This window comes from Carettochelys insculpta, chromosome 5, assembly GCF_033958435.1.
Source record: "Carettochelys insculpta isolate YL-2023 chromosome 5, ASM3395843v1, whole genome shotgun sequence".
Classification (NCBI taxonomy): Eukaryota; Metazoa; Chordata; order Testudines; family Carettochelyidae; genus Carettochelys; species Carettochelys insculpta.
Window position 1 is genome coordinate 857,845 of NC_134141.1, and position 14,941 is coordinate 872,785.

Sequence of the window (14,941 nt, forward strand, 5' to 3'; positions counted from 1 at the left end):
ATTTATGGACCTGACCTGCAAAAATTTATCAAGCTCTTTTTTAAACCCTAATAGAGTCCTGGCCTTCACAGCCTCCTCGGGCAAGGAGTTCCACAGGTTGACTGTGCGCTGTGTGAAGAAAAATTTCCTTTTATTAGTTTTGAACCTACTACCCATCAATTTCATTTGGTGTCCCCTAGTTCTTGTATTATGGGAAAAGGTAAATAATTTTTCTATATTCACTTTCTCCACACCATTCATGATTTTATATACCTCTATCATATCGCCCCTCAATCGCCTCTTTTCCAAACTGAAAAGTCCCAGTCTCTCTAGCCTCTCCCCATATGGGACCCTTTCCAAGCCCCTAATCATCTTAGTCGCCCTTTTCTGAACCTTTTCTAATGCCAATATATCTTTTTTGAGGTGAGGAGACCACATCTGCACGCAGTACTCGAGATGTGGGCGTACCATAGTTTTATATAGGGGAAGTATGATATCTTTTGTCTTGTTATCGATCCCTTTTTTAATAATTCCTAACATCCTATTTGCCTTACTAACTGCCGCTGCACACTGCGTGGATGTCTTCAGAGAACTATCCACTATAACTCCAAGATCCCTTTCCTGATCTGTCGTAGCTAAATTTGACCCCATCATGTAGTACGTGTAATTTGGGTTATTTTTTCCAACATGCATTACCTTACACTTACCCACATTAAATTTCATTTGCCATTTTGCTGCCCAATCACTCAGTTTGCTGAGATCTCCTTGTAGTTCTTCACAATCCCTTTTGCTTTTGACTGTCCTGAACAACTTGGTGTCATCTGCAAACTTTGCCACCTCACTGCTTACCTCATTTTCTAGATCATTGATGAACAAGTTGAACAGGATCGGTCCCAGGACTGAGCCCTGGGGAACACCACTAGTTACCCCCCTCCATTGTGAAAATTTACCATTTATTCCAACCCTTTGTTTTCTGTCTTTTAACCAATTTCCGATCCATGAAAGGACCTTTCCTCCTATCCCATGACCACCTAATTTACATAAAAGCCTTTGGTGTGGGACCGTGTCAAAGGCTTTCTGGAAATCTAGGTATATTATGTCCACTGGGTGCCCCTTGTCCGCATGTTTATTAACCCCTTCAAAGAATTCTAATAGATTAGACAGACACGACTTCCCTCTGCAGAAACCATGCTGACTTTTGCCCAACAATTCGTGCTCTTCTATGTGCCTTGCAATTTTACTCTTTACTAGTGTTTCTACTAATTTACCTGGTACTGATGTTAAACTTATCGGTCTATAATTGCCAGGATCTCCTCTAGAGCCTTTTTTAAATATTGGTGTTATATTGGCCGTCTTCCAGTCATTTGGTACCAAAGTGGATTTAAAGGATAGGTTACAAACCACTGTTAATAACTCCGCAATTTCACATTTGAGTTCTTTCAGAACCCTTGGGTGAATGCCATCTGGTCCTGGAGACTTGTTACTATTCAGCTTATCAATTAATTCCAAAACCTCCTCTAATGTCACTTCAATCTGAGTGAGTTCCTCAGATTTGTCGCCTAAAAAGGCTGGCTCAGATTTAGGAACCTCTGTAACATCTTCAGCCGTGAAGACTGAAGCAAAGAAATCATTTAATCGCTCCGCAATGGCACTGTCTTCCTTGATCGCTCCTTTTATATCTTTATCATCCAAGGGCCCCACTGCTTTTTTAGCAGGCTTCCTGCTTCTAATGTATTTAAAAAACATTTTACTATTGTTTTTTGAATTTTTGGCTAGCTGTTCCTCAAACTCTTTTTTGGCTTTTCTTACTACATTATGACAGTTAATTTGGGAGTGTTTATGTTCCTTTCTATTTTCCTCACTAGGATTTGACTTCCACTTTTTAAAAGCTGCCCTTTTCTCTCTCACTGCCTTTTTAACATGGCTGTTTAGCCATGGTGGTTCTTTGTTAGGTCTCTTACTGTGTTTTTTTATTTGGGGTATACATTTAAGTTGGGCCTCTAGTATGGTGTCTTTAAACAGTTTCCATGCAGCTTCCAGGGATTTTAGTTTAATTACTCTACCTTTTAGTTTCTGTTTAACTAGCTTCCTCATTTTAGTGTAATTCCCCTTTTTGAAATTAAATGCCAGAGTGTTTGACCGCTGCGGTGTTCTTCCCAACACAGGAATATTAAAAGTTATTATATTGTGGTCACTATTTCCAAGCGGTCCAGTAACAGTTACCTCTTGGACCAGATCCTGCGTTCCAGTTAAGACTAGATCGAGAACCGACTCTCCCCTTGTGGGTTCCTGTACTAGCTGCTCCAAGAAGCAGTCATTTAAGGCATCAAGAAATTTAATCTCTGAATCCCGTCCTGAGGTGACATGCACCCAATCAATATGGGGATAATTGAAATCTCCTATTATTACTGTGTTTTTTATTTTGATAGCCTCTCTAATCTCCCTTAACATTTCAGCATCACTATCACTGTCCTGGTTAGGTGGTCGGTAATATATTCCTAATGCCATATTCATATTAGAGAAATGAATTGTTATCCATAATGATTCTATGGAACATTTTGATTCCTTTAGGATTTTTACTTCATTTGATTCTATATTATCCTTCACATATAGTACCACTCCGCCACCCGCACGACCTGTTCTGTCTTTCCGATATAATTTATATCCCGGTATGATAGTGTCCCACTGATTGTCCTCATTCCACCATGTTTCTGAGATGCCTATTATGTCAACTTCCTCCTTTGATATGAGGTACTCCAGTTCACCCATCTTATTAGACAGACTCCTAGCATTAGTGTAAAAGCATGTTAGAAAACTACCACTATTTATATGTCCGCCTTTCACAGACACGGTGGATTTTTTTATGCATGATTGTTTTACATCTGATCTTGCCCATATATTATTTCCCACGTTCCCTATCTGACTAACTTCTAGGGAATCCCTGTCTATGGAGCCTCGTGTAAGAGAAGTCTCCGTCCGATCCAGGTGCTCCCCCGCACCAATCGGCTTTCCCCCACCTCTTAGTTTAAAAACTGCTCTATGTCCTTTTTAATGTTTAATGCCAGCAGTCTGGATCCACCTTGATTTAGGTGGAGCCCATCCTTCCTGTATAGGCTCCCCCTACCCCAAAAGTGTCCCCAGTTCCTAATAAATCTAAACCCCTCTTCCCTACACCATCGTCTCATCCACGCATTGAGACTCTGAAGTTCTGCCTGTCTATCTGGCCCTGCGCGTGGAACTGGAAGCATTTCAGAGAATGCCACCAAAGATGTTCTGGATTTCAGTCTCTTTCCTAGTAACCTAAATTTGGCCTCCAGAACATCTCTTCTACCCTTCCCTATGTCATTGGTACCAACATGTACCACGACGACCGGCTCCTCCCCAGCACTGCCCATAAGTCTGTCTAGATGCCTCGAGAGATCCGCAACCTTCGCACCAGGCAGGCAAGTCACCATACGGTTCTCCCGGTCATCACAAACCCAACTATCTATATTTCTAATGATCGAATCCCCCACTACTAAAACCTGCTTCTTCCTAACAGCTGGCGCTCCCTCCCCCGGAGAAGTATCCTCGGCACGAGAGGATACAACATCACCCTCTGGAAGGAGGGTCCCAACTACGGGATGGTTTCCCTCTGCTCCCCTTGACTGCTCTCCTTCCCTGAGCCTTTCATCCTCCGTAACAGCCTCAGGACTGTCAGATTGGAGGTGGGACAGCCCTACTATGTCCCGGAAAGTCTCATCCACAAACACCTCTGCCTTCCTTAGCTCCTCCAGTTCAGCCACCCTGGCCTCCAAAGCACGCACTCGGTCTCTGAGGGCCAGGAGCTCCTTGCATCGAGCGCACACATACGCCACCCGCCCACAGGGTAGGTAGTCATACATACTGCACTCGACACAATAAACAGGATAGCCCCCACTCTGCTGCTGGGCTTCTGCCTCCATTTCCTACTCTAGTTATATATGAGGGTTAATTAAATGTTTCAGATAGAGGTTGTTATAAAGGATTTAGTTTAAGGGCCACAGAAGTCACTGGCTCCCTCCAAGCTCCCCCTCTCAACTCCCCTCTCCAAACTCCCTCCTGTTAGCACACACCCTGTTTGCCAGCACCCGGTCGCAAAGCTCCCTGGTCGCTTACTAGCAGGGTTTAAGTGCTCGGCCTCCCTGATAGCTCCTCCCTCTGCCTACAGCTCAGCCAATCAGCACACGGTGTTTCAATTCAAACCTAATCAGCTTCCAACTGCCTGCCTGCCTGCCTGAGCACACGGCCTTTCAAACAAACAAACACACACACTCAGCTCAGCACTCCAAACAAACAAACTCCAAACTCCAAACAAACACACAAGCCCAAAACCTCCAAATATAAGCAGCCACTTACCCCAAGGTGCTTTAGTTTGCTCCTTCCTTCTCCTCCTCCAGGAGAGCCTCTCCAAACTCCCTCCTGTTAGCACACACCCTGTTTGCCAGCACCCGGTCGCAAAGCTGCTCCTCCTGCTACTTTCTAGGACATGTTGTACTGCCACTGTGCATGTGCTCTCTAGGGAGCTGAGCCATGGATTAACCACGCTTGCAGTCGCAGGCTGTGGGGGTGCGGATGCACTACGGACCCCTGGGCTTGCGTGAGCAGATCCGGCGCCACCGGAAGAGGCATCGGTGGACGGTCCGACATGCGCAGGAGTAGGGGGAACCATTGTTGGCGATCCCACGTTGGGACTATCAGGATCATCCGGGCCCTTCCTTCCTGGCTTTTTGCAAAACTTTGTGGATCAGCACTGTGGGAGGAAACGCATAAAGCAGGGGGCCCCCCCACGGGATCGCGAACGCGTCCCCCAGGGACCCCCATCCCAGTCCTGCCCTGGAGCAGAATCGTAGGCACTGCTTGTTGTGCTGAGTGGCAAACAGATCTATTTGGGGAAAACCCCATGCGTGGAAAATCAACCGTAGCAGATCGGGATGGATCTGCCACTCGTGTGTGAGCGCAAAACGCCTGCTCAGCTGGTCTGCCTTCACGTTGTGCGCACCCGGCAAGTATGAGGCTTTCAAAATTATATCGTGGGCGATGCACCAGTTCCATAAGCGGATTGCTTCCGCGCATAAGGCACAGGATTGAGCTCCTCCTTGCCTGTTTATATAAAACATGGTGGAGGTATTGTCTGTACTGATCCCGACGACTTTGCCTTGTATGTGGTCTCGAAAGTGTTTGCAGGCGTTGAACACTGCTCTGAGCTCCAGTACGTTGATGTGTAGTGACTGTTCCGTGGGTGACCACAGTCCTTGAGTCACCTCTTCGCCCATGTGCGCTCCCCACCCTATGAGGGATGCATCTGTAGTGAGAAAAACCGATACTTGCGGCTGGTGGAAGGGTACCCCTGTTAGCAAGTTCCTGGGGTTTACCCACCATTGCAGGGATTTGCGCACCCTGGCTGTGGGCGACACCACCTTGTGAACGGTGTGTACTGCCGGTTTGTATACACTCGCCAGCCAGTGCTGCATGCTGCGCATGTGTAACCTGGCGTTCTGCACTACAATGTGGCCCATGTGGCCATGTGGCCCAGCAGCTGCAGGCACGTCAAGACCGGCATCGTAGGGCTGAAGGTGATGACTTGCACGAGGGAACCGATGGCCCGAAAGCGAACCTCTGGTAGGTATACTCTCGCTGCAACCGAGTTTATGCGAGCCCCTATGAACTCTATGTCCTGTGTGGGGTCTATTTGTGATTTTGCCAGATTGATAACCAGGCCAAGTGAGGAGAACGTGTTTGCTGTGACGCGTATCATGCGCAGAACCTCTCCTTTCGAGGCCCCTTTGAGCAGGCAGTCGTCCAGATACGGGAAAATGAATACCCCCTGTCTGTGCAGGTAGGCTGACACCACTGCCAAGGTCTTGGTGAAGACTCTGGGGGCCGAGGAGAGGCCAAACGGTAGGACCTTGTATTGGAAGTGTTCGTTGCCCACCATGAACCGGAGGAATCGCCGGTGAGCCGGATGGATGGTTATGGGGAAGTACGCGTCTTGTAAATCGAGGGCTGCGAACCAGTCTCCATCGTCCAGAGCTGTAAGGATGGAGGCGATCGTGGTCATCCGAAAACGTTGCTTGCGCAGGTACCTGTTGAGGCCGCGAAGGTCTAAGATGGGCCTCCAGCCTCCTGTCTTTTTCTCCGTGAGGAAATACCTGGAGTAGAACCCTTTCCCGTGCAGTTGCTCCGGCACTCTTTCCACCGCCCCTATGAGCATGAGATGGTCCACCTCCTGCCTGAGCCTCGCTACGTGGGAGGCCTCCTGGAGGTGGGGCTTGGGTGGAGGTCGTGACGGTGGGAGCGACTGGAAGGGGATGGCGTACCCCGTGGCTATGATCTCCAGCACCCATTTGTCTGTGGTGATCCTTTGCCACTGGTCGTAGAATGGTCGGAGGCGATGGTGAAATAGCTGCTTCGGATGACCGCGTGCGATGGTAGTGATGACGCAGCCCTGGATCTGTGTGTCAAACTTGTGGCCTTTGGCCCCGCCCCGAGGACGCCCGGCTGTGTTGTGAGCGTCGCCTGGGAGTTCTGTACTGCTGGTGCTGTTGATGTCGCCCTTGCTCGTAACCCCTGTGATACTGGGGGCGCTGTTGCTGGTACTGGTACCGCCTTTGCTGAGGGTAGTACCTTTTCTTTGTGTATGGGGGGGTGTAAATCCCCAGGGTCCTGAGTGTGGCTCTTGAATCTTTACTGGAATGAAGGACCGAGTCAGTTGATTCAGCAAACAGCTTCTGCGAGTTGAAGGGAAGGTCAGCTATCTTCGCCTGCAGATCCCTCGGTATACTCGAGGTCTGGAGCCAGGACTCCCTTCGCATCATCACTGCGGTTGCTGTGGAACGTGCTGCCGTGTCCACAACGTCCAAAGCAATCTGAACTCCCATCCTCGCAGCCGCGTAGCCTTCTTGCACTATGGCCTTGAGGACCGGCTTTTTGTCCTCTGGAAGCGAGTCCATGAGGGAAGTTAACCTGGAATAGTTGTCAAAATTATGGTTCGCTAAGTGCGCTGCGTAATTTGCCATTCGCAACGTTAAAGTGGAGGAGGAGTAGACCTTTCTGCCGAACAGCTCTAGCTTCTTGGCATCTTTGTCCGTTCCCCCTGTTTTAAATTGAGATGTTTTTGATCTTTGTTGCGAGGACTCCACCACCATGGAGTTTGGCTGTGGGTGGCTAAACAGGAACTCCATGCCCTTCGCCGGCACGAAGTATTTCTTATCCGCTCTCTTTTGGACAGGCGGAATAGTTGCAGAGGTCTGCCATATCGTAGTGGCGGACTCTAAGATCGCTTCATCAAGTGGTATTGCTACTCTGGAAGAGGCCGGAGGTCTTAAATTTTTGAGGAGCTTATGGTGTTTCTCTTGCACCTCTGCTGTCTGGATGCCTTGCGTGAAGGCCACCCTCTTAAACAGCTCCTGAAACTGTTTGAGATCGTCCGTAGGATGGACGTCCCCCAGGGCCGTAGCCTCGTCCAGGGAAGAGAGTGAGGAACCGCTGGGGTACATCTCTCTGGACCCTTCCAGTTCCTGCTGGTGATGGTACACCCTCTCGCTAGAGGTTTGCGAGGGAAAATCTCAGGGTTCCATGACCAGTCCCCCTTGAGATGCTTGAGTCTCTGTCCCCGGTCGCGATTGCCCTCGGGGGTACGAGATAGTTTGTGGGGATCTTTCCCTAGTAGATTGCCGATGGTGTGTATGCCCCGCGTGGTAGGGGCGACCATGGCAGTATAGGCACTGTTCTTGGGAGGGTGACCTAGACCACTCCCTTGGTGTGTACCCTCTGCGTCTGGGGGAGGGAGATCGTCGAGACACTGGAGAGAGCGACTTCGCATAATAGTCCAGTGGTTCAAACCCCAGGAAGGGTGAAGGTGGTGCCATCCAGGGTGAGGCTGGTTGCAAAAATGGAGAAGGGGGCTCCGGGTAGGCTAGGGGGGACCCCTGCCTTCTGGTTGGTCTGCAACATAAGCGGAGGGCTGTGAGAAAGCAGCTCCACAGCCCTGTCCGGAGAGGGGCTGCAATGCCTCCTCTTATGTGCAGCCTTCCCCCTCCCTGGAGGAGGTGACTCCGCCCCCTGACGCACGGGGGATCCTGGCCCCGACGGCACCGTGCTAGGCACGCTCGAAGGCGGTGCCGCACGTGCGGTGTCCTTCTGCACCTGCAGGCTGCGTGCCTGTGCGCTCTGCACCGCCGGTTCCGCCAGGGTCGGTGCCGCTGCCTGCGGTGCTGCCGGTGCCGGCGCTTGTTTAGCCGCCGCCCTGCCTGCGGTGCGGGGCGGCTGGCTGATCATCGGAGGCTGAGCCGTTTGCACGTGGCTCTCCGTGCCGCCGCCGATCAGCTGTTGCTGCGGCTGGGGGCTGTGTGCTCCTCCCGTCCCGCTCACTGTTGCTGCCGGCAGGGATCGGGCTGGAGAGACTTTCCTCCGTTTCTGCGCTGATGGAGTGAGGGAGGCAGCTTTCCTTTTAAGGGCCCCGGAGGGGTCCCTCCTGCTGCGGCCGCTCCGGCACGTCTGGCTGGAGGGCCTTATCAAGAAGCAGCATTTTAATGCGCATCTCCCTGTCTCTCCGTGCTCTTGTCGTTAATTTTGCACAGAAGGCGCATTTTTGTGCCACATGGGACTCCCCCAGGCACCTTATGCATAGGCTGTGCCCATCGGACACTGGCATCGCCTCTCGGCAGGACTCACATTTTTTAAAGCCTGAAGAGGACATTGTTGGTGAGTCTTTGAGTTTTATTAAGTGGGTACTTAGCACCTTCTTTGTGCTGTTTTCCCCGTCCGATGTCCTGCCTCAGCAGGAGGGCTGATGGCCGTAGCTCCTGGCCTCCGGCGCTTGTTACTGGGACTGGACTGAAGCTGTCCCGCTCGTAGTTTGTTTGTTGTTGGTTTTTTTTTTTTTTGCAAAATAACAACCGGCTAACTCATAGTAGCCTAAGTATCTGAAAAAACTTTGAAAGAAAAACAGATAAAGTCGTTGAATACGCTATTTGGCCTTAGCCTAGTCGGATTCCGTCTGCAGCCAACGGCGGTTAAGAGGAACTGGCGGGGACCGGATCGCGCACGTGGCCAGGAGCGCGCAAGGGAGCGGCGCGCGCCGGCGCATGCGCGGTCCGGCAGAAACTGCTTGGAAGATCCGATCTGCGGCGCCGGGCAAGCCCGTCACCTATTGTGGAGCACCCACGGGGACACTCGAAGAAGAACACTAGTGTTCTGTGAGCAGCTGACACCTTTTTGATATCACGCGCTGCTGGTATATATTTTCTATCATTAAAACCAAATACAATGTTACTTCTTCATTGTTATGATACCTCATTAAATTACTTCATTTTGATTTTGCTGTTTGTTTTTTTGGTCTGACAATGTTTTTTTGAAGAAAGTTTTCTTAGGTGTTCCTGTTCCCGCATAAGAAAAAAAATACTGTTTGATGTTTTGTGGTCTCAAAGTTCAACAAACACTGAACTAGGTCTCCACTATTTGCAGCTTAAGAGGATGATTGAGCCCACTTGGCCTAATTCAGCTCTTTTAGGGCAAGTGCGGGTGATGCATCCCAACTCAGGAGGACACAGGCAACCATGTAGCTATCTAGGTAGTGGGAAGAGGGACTGTTGGTGGGATATGGCAACAAACCCATGCAAAGGAGAGTTCTATACTAAATTAGAGTAGCTCATCATTTCAGGGTCAAAAGGAGTACAGTTGTGTTCTATCCTGTAGGTAATAAAGCGGTCGCTTGAAGTTTGGGGTAGTGAAGAAGCATTGCAAGAAGCAAGAGAAACCCGCCAAGATAATAGAGAGAAGATGAAACAGAAGAAGTTTGATAAAAAAGTTAAAGGTAAAAGGTTTCTTTTGTTGGCCATCAAATAAAAACAGGATGTAAATGGACATGCTTGCTTCTGGACACAGTGTGTCAGTGTAATTAATTTTTTAATATACCTGCAGCTAGTCTAGTCTGTCTGTACTTATATTTATTTCCACTTTTAGGCTGTGTCTACACGTGCCCCAAACTTCGAAATGGCCATGCAAATGGCCATTTCGAAGTTTACTAATGAAGCGCTGAAATGCATATTCAGCGCTTCATCAGCATGCGGGCGGCAGCGGCGCTTCGAAATTGACGAGCCTTGCCGCCGCGCGGTGCGTCCAGACAGGGCTCCTTTTCGAAAGCACGCCACCTACTTCGAAGTCCCCTTATTCCCGTGAGCTCATGGGAATAAGGGGACTTCGAAGAAGGTGGCGTCCTTTCGAAAAGGAGCCCCGTCTGGATGCGCCGCGCAGCCGCAAGGCTCGTCAATTTCGAAGCGCCGCTGCCGCCCGCATGCTGATGAAGCGCTGAATATGCATTTCAGCGCTTCATTAGTAAACTTCGAAATGGCCATTTGCATGGCCATTTCGAAGTTTGGGGCACGTGTAGACGTAGCCTTAGAGAGGTAGTGGGAATCTGACGCTTTAATAATCTGAGCAGATGAAAATTTTCATAACCACTAGCATTATGGACTGAAGTTTAATATATTGTTGGGGTACATCGGTGAACATAAAAGCCAAAGGCACTGATTATCAAAGTTGCCTAGCCAAATAATTTTTTCCTCTGTTTGAATGAGAACATATTTTGCCTCCAGGAGCCTAATTTTGCTATTACTTATATGCATGCAGCAATATCTGGGGAAACTGACTGTCTGTGAAAGCTGAATTTAATCTTTAGAGTACAATGTGCCTTTCCTTCCTTGTAATTGGAACATTCAGCTCTGCAGTTGGTATTCAGCTGTGTGGTTTATTTAGGTAAATAAACTGATGACTTTGCCATTTAATAAAGGGCAAACATGTTTAATAAAGATCCAGTCTGTAAATGTATTTTAATGAGGTCATCAAGATGTTGGCTTTTTACCAGCATTATTATGGTGATAGTAAGAAAAAGGTTATACTGACACCTGTGGTTTTCCTTTACAGCATCTGAGACTTTAGGCAGAGGTTCTGGGGTATTACAGATCAGGACTGAGGAATGAGTAATTTTACAAAATTACTCCTTTTATCAAATTAAGTAATTTGAGTAAAAAAAATGTATAGATGGTCAGGAGTATGTGTGGTTCCATTGCCTACGTCTGGCATATAAGATCACATCTTGGTAAATGAAAAACTAATATTAAAACCTGGAAGTCTGGCAGCTATGAGGACTCATACGCTCAGTCTCACATCGCCTCACCTCTTCTTACTAAAAAAACCACACACAGCCTCAGTAGTGAATATGGAAGAATAATAAGTAACCTGACTTCACTTTCAGAACTACTGCAGGCTTTCTTCAGACAAACTGTTCATGTGGCTTCAATAACAACACTTGCATGAATAAGGCAATCAGTTTGGTTTTAGATGAATTTCAAAACTAAGACACTTGCTTAGAATACATAAGCAATGGGAGTCCACCTAAACAGTATTTCTTACCATTCTCCTCCATAAGCTGTTTATTTTTCTAGCTGACTCTTTTTAAAAATAACTATCATGCTCAGAATTTCTAAGAGAACTTGGTTTACATTTTTCATCAGAGCTGCGTCGAGCTGTTAGAAGCAGCGTGTGGAAAAGAGAACTAAGTTCCCACCAGCATGAATATGGACCAGAAGAAAACATTGAAGATGATATGTACAAAAAAACATGTGCTGTATGTGGCCATGAATTAACATATGAGAAAATGTAGTAGTCCCTGACCAATTTTACATAAACCGCACCTTTTGTAATGTTAATATTTTGTGTATCAAGTAAAATAAACTAATTGAGAGTAAATCTTTGTATGGGGGTAGTCTTTGATAACAGAGGGATCTTTTAGACAAACGGGGTGACTTGTGACAAAACCTATGGCTCAAATTAAGGCATTTTGATGACTGGTCAACTGTTTATTGGGGCTGTAATTTAAGGGTATGTTTACACTGCAATTAAAAACTTGCAGCAGCCCGTCAGCTGACTCTAGCCAGGGTGGGATGAGGCTCCTGCATTGGGGCTTTTTAATAAGGATTAAGGTATTTGGAGCTCAGGCTGTAGCCCAGTCCTGCACACCAATCTACACTGCAACAGCAAGTCAGTTGCAATGGGTTAACTACAGATTTTTAATTAATTGCAGTGCAGCCATACAGTAAGTGTCCATCCCTTTAGTGTAGCAAAGAGTTGGGTATAGAAGAAATGAGTCCCAGCTCGCTGTCTTTAGCAAAGATCTTGGCATGTATGATATTATAATAAAGGCAAGTGAGATAAGAATGGGTAAGTGGTTGACAGGAAGTTATATTCAGATATCAACTCTGATTAAATTTATTACATTCAAAAGTTTATGGAAATGAGCAATTTTTTTCCTAACCCCCTTTCAAAACCAGTGTGGCTTATTCTGAGCCTGAGTCCATTTATGCCCATGCTTTGCAATGAAGATGAAATCATGCACACTTACTCTAGTGTTTTTTAGGGTGGCTTCATCTCAGATAGCACTACTTATAGTAGACAGCCCCAAATTATATGATTTCAACGTACACAGTTCTGGCAGTCATGCAAGTTGAAATGAAGAGCAGCAGGGCTGGTCAGTTTTCCAGCTCCAGGGAGCCCTTGAGCCAGACCCAGCAGCACTGGTCAGTTTACCAGCTCCTGCAAATGGAGGGGAGCTCAGAGACAGGCGCAGCAGCACTGGTCAGCTTCTTGGCTCCTGCAAGTGATGGGGAGCCAGGAAACTGACTTGCACTACTGCACCTGGCTCTGGGCTCCCTGCTGGTCACAAGAGCAGGGAGGCAGGTGCAGCCAGGACCGGGGGGACCCTAAGGCGGCAGGGCCCCTCTCCTACCCAGTCCCAACTTATGCGATATTTGACTTACACATGATTGCCCAGGAAGGCAACCTACACGTAAGTCAGTGTCTACTGTATAGTCAATACGCTTCTGAAATGTGGCTTTAGCTGTACCTGGTCAGGGACTGGGAACTGGGTTTTTCCTTTGCTTCCAAATTATTTTTAAATTGTAAACTGGTGAAGTCGGGGGGGGGGGGGGGGGGGGGGCGAAGAGGAGGGAGAGAGATGTTCAGTTGCTGTGGAACTTTTTTTCTTAAACTTTTTCTCCTCAGAAGCTTTTTATGTACTTATTTAAACTGGCCCTATCTGGTTTTTGGAAAAGCCTTCTGGTTGCTTCATTGATTAAAAGAAGTCTTGCCACTAGTATTTCTTGAAAACAAACCCTAAATAGGGGAATAATTCTTTAATACAATTCTTGTATTTTGAGGACTTTTTCTTTCATTCAGATTGCTGAGGGGTGAGTTGTTTTTTCTAAATAAACCAGTTTCATTCCTTCATAGAACAAACTTGACCACAAAATGTTAAAATTAGCAGAAGTGGAAAAGTAAACAAAATCTATAGAAAAAATAAAATTAATACTAAATGAGTTATAAAGAAATGTATATTAGAGCTTTAATTAAAAGTAACAAGTGAACTCTTTTCTGCTGAGCTCAATGAGAGGTTTGCCTTTCACAATGTATTGGAGCCATGATTTTCTCATTGGTGAATTATGCTAAAATTTCTTAAGTATTAAGTTTTTCGGAGTACATGAAGGATAGCAGCGCTTCCACAGATAATGGCTATATTAGGATTGCATTTAAAACAGGATTTAAATCTCCTTGGTTTTACATTAAGTTAGTTTCCATATCTGGCACAATTGATGTTTAAGGCCTATTGAATTTTTTAGTAACTTTCTGGATGAAATACTTGTTTATTCAAAGGACTAAACATTAAATATTTTAAAATCCATTGCCTCCACCTTTAATGGCAGAAAAATTCTGAATGAAACAATACCTCAAATTTAGAGTTTAAGCGTGGTACATTGTCCCCAGTGTTCAAATGGGAACTCTGCCTGCTGTTTCAGGGAGCATCCAAGATTAATCTGATTTGAAGGGTAAAACACACCACATATGCTTCTATTATGTGAATGATTTAGCTATTCTGGCAGATATTGAAAGCTAGTAACTAACCCTTACAGGGTGTGGGAAAGTAGCAATATGTTCCTCAGAAGATGTCAGCATGAAGCTTCCTAATCGTTAACACTTCCTACAAAATCTTTTGCAGTGAACAGTTACATTTATGAGCTGCAGAATGTTTACACTTGCTATAATAAAGACACCAGACAATAGATTTATAAAACATATTTAAACTGTATTTCAACCACATTCTCTTTCAAACTGTGAAAATCTATTTAGTTTGGTAATAAACCCATATGCTCTAGACTACTTCGTAAGCTTGACTCAGCGTTTCACATGCCCAAGTTAAGATACTTTCCCTGTGCCTAACTAAAGAGAATTTATTAAGTTGCTCACTGAAGAGGTGTATGTCTGCCACATTCACAAGACACTCTATGACCAGCTTCACACTATGGTAATTTAGGGATTTGTCTGGTTTAAAGGTTAGGCAGAGGTAACCAATTCTCTAACATTTTTCCCTATTTATTTTTATATAAATGACAGAGGGGAGAAACAAAACAAATGCTATGATGAAGCCAACATTCAAACCATTTAAAATTAAAAGAAATTAAAAAAGAATTCATACATTATTCCACACCAGTCCTCTATCAGCCATAACGAAAGGTACTGTTGTTTACACAGAACATGTTAAGCCATCTTGAATTCAAAAGTTTCTTCTTTCTCCATATCAAGTTTTCCCCTTTTTGTTTAAAAATACAAAATCAGTTTAAGTCCTGCAGATAAGACTCAGCATGTGAAAAATTCTCAGGCCTGCAGAGCACAGAATTGCTGAAATACAGCCAATATATGATGGTCCAGTTCAGCTGTAAACAGAAGGTTTTCCAAGGTCAGCATGTACTGCTGGATTATCTGGTGATGCTGCAGACAGAGACAGATAAACAAATAAGAGTAATAAAGGTCTGTACAAAACGTGTAGAGAAAAAAACATGCATCCAACACAGGAGCTAAATGTTTGACCAAAACTTAGGGATGCACATAA

General features: G+C 46.2%; 2 protein-coding genes across 4 annotated transcripts in view; one reads left to right on the forward strand and one right to left on the reverse strand.

Annotated features, from left to right (window-relative positions):
• The window catches only part of XPA (XPA, DNA damage recognition and repair factor), a 34,325-nt gene extending 21,372 nt beyond the window's left edge, over positions 1-12,953 (forward strand). Inside the window, exons 6-7 of one of the 2 annotated variants that reach the window (XM_074993993.1) lie at positions 9,706-9,814; positions 11,514-12,953. In XM_074993993.1, the coding sequence (XP_074850094.1) occupies positions 9,706-9,814; positions 11,514-11,662 (258 nt within the window). In that variant the 3' untranslated portion in view covers positions 11,663-12,953. Of the gene's footprint in view, positions 1-9,696; positions 9,815-11,513 lie in introns of both variants that reach the window. The other variant, XM_074993992.1, reaches the window with a different exon arrangement.
• A 120-nt stretch (positions 12,954-13,073) lies between these two features.
• The window catches only part of NCBP1 (nuclear cap binding protein subunit 1), a 47,292-nt gene continuing 45,424 nt past the window's right edge, over positions 13,074-14,941 (reverse strand). For both annotated transcript variants that reach the window (XM_074994488.1, XM_074994487.1), the window contains exon 23: positions 13,074-14,820. In XM_074994488.1, the coding sequence (XP_074850589.1) occupies positions 14,707-14,820 (114 nt within the window). In that variant the 3' untranslated portion in view covers positions 13,074-14,706. The remainder of the gene's footprint in view (positions 14,821-14,941) is intronic.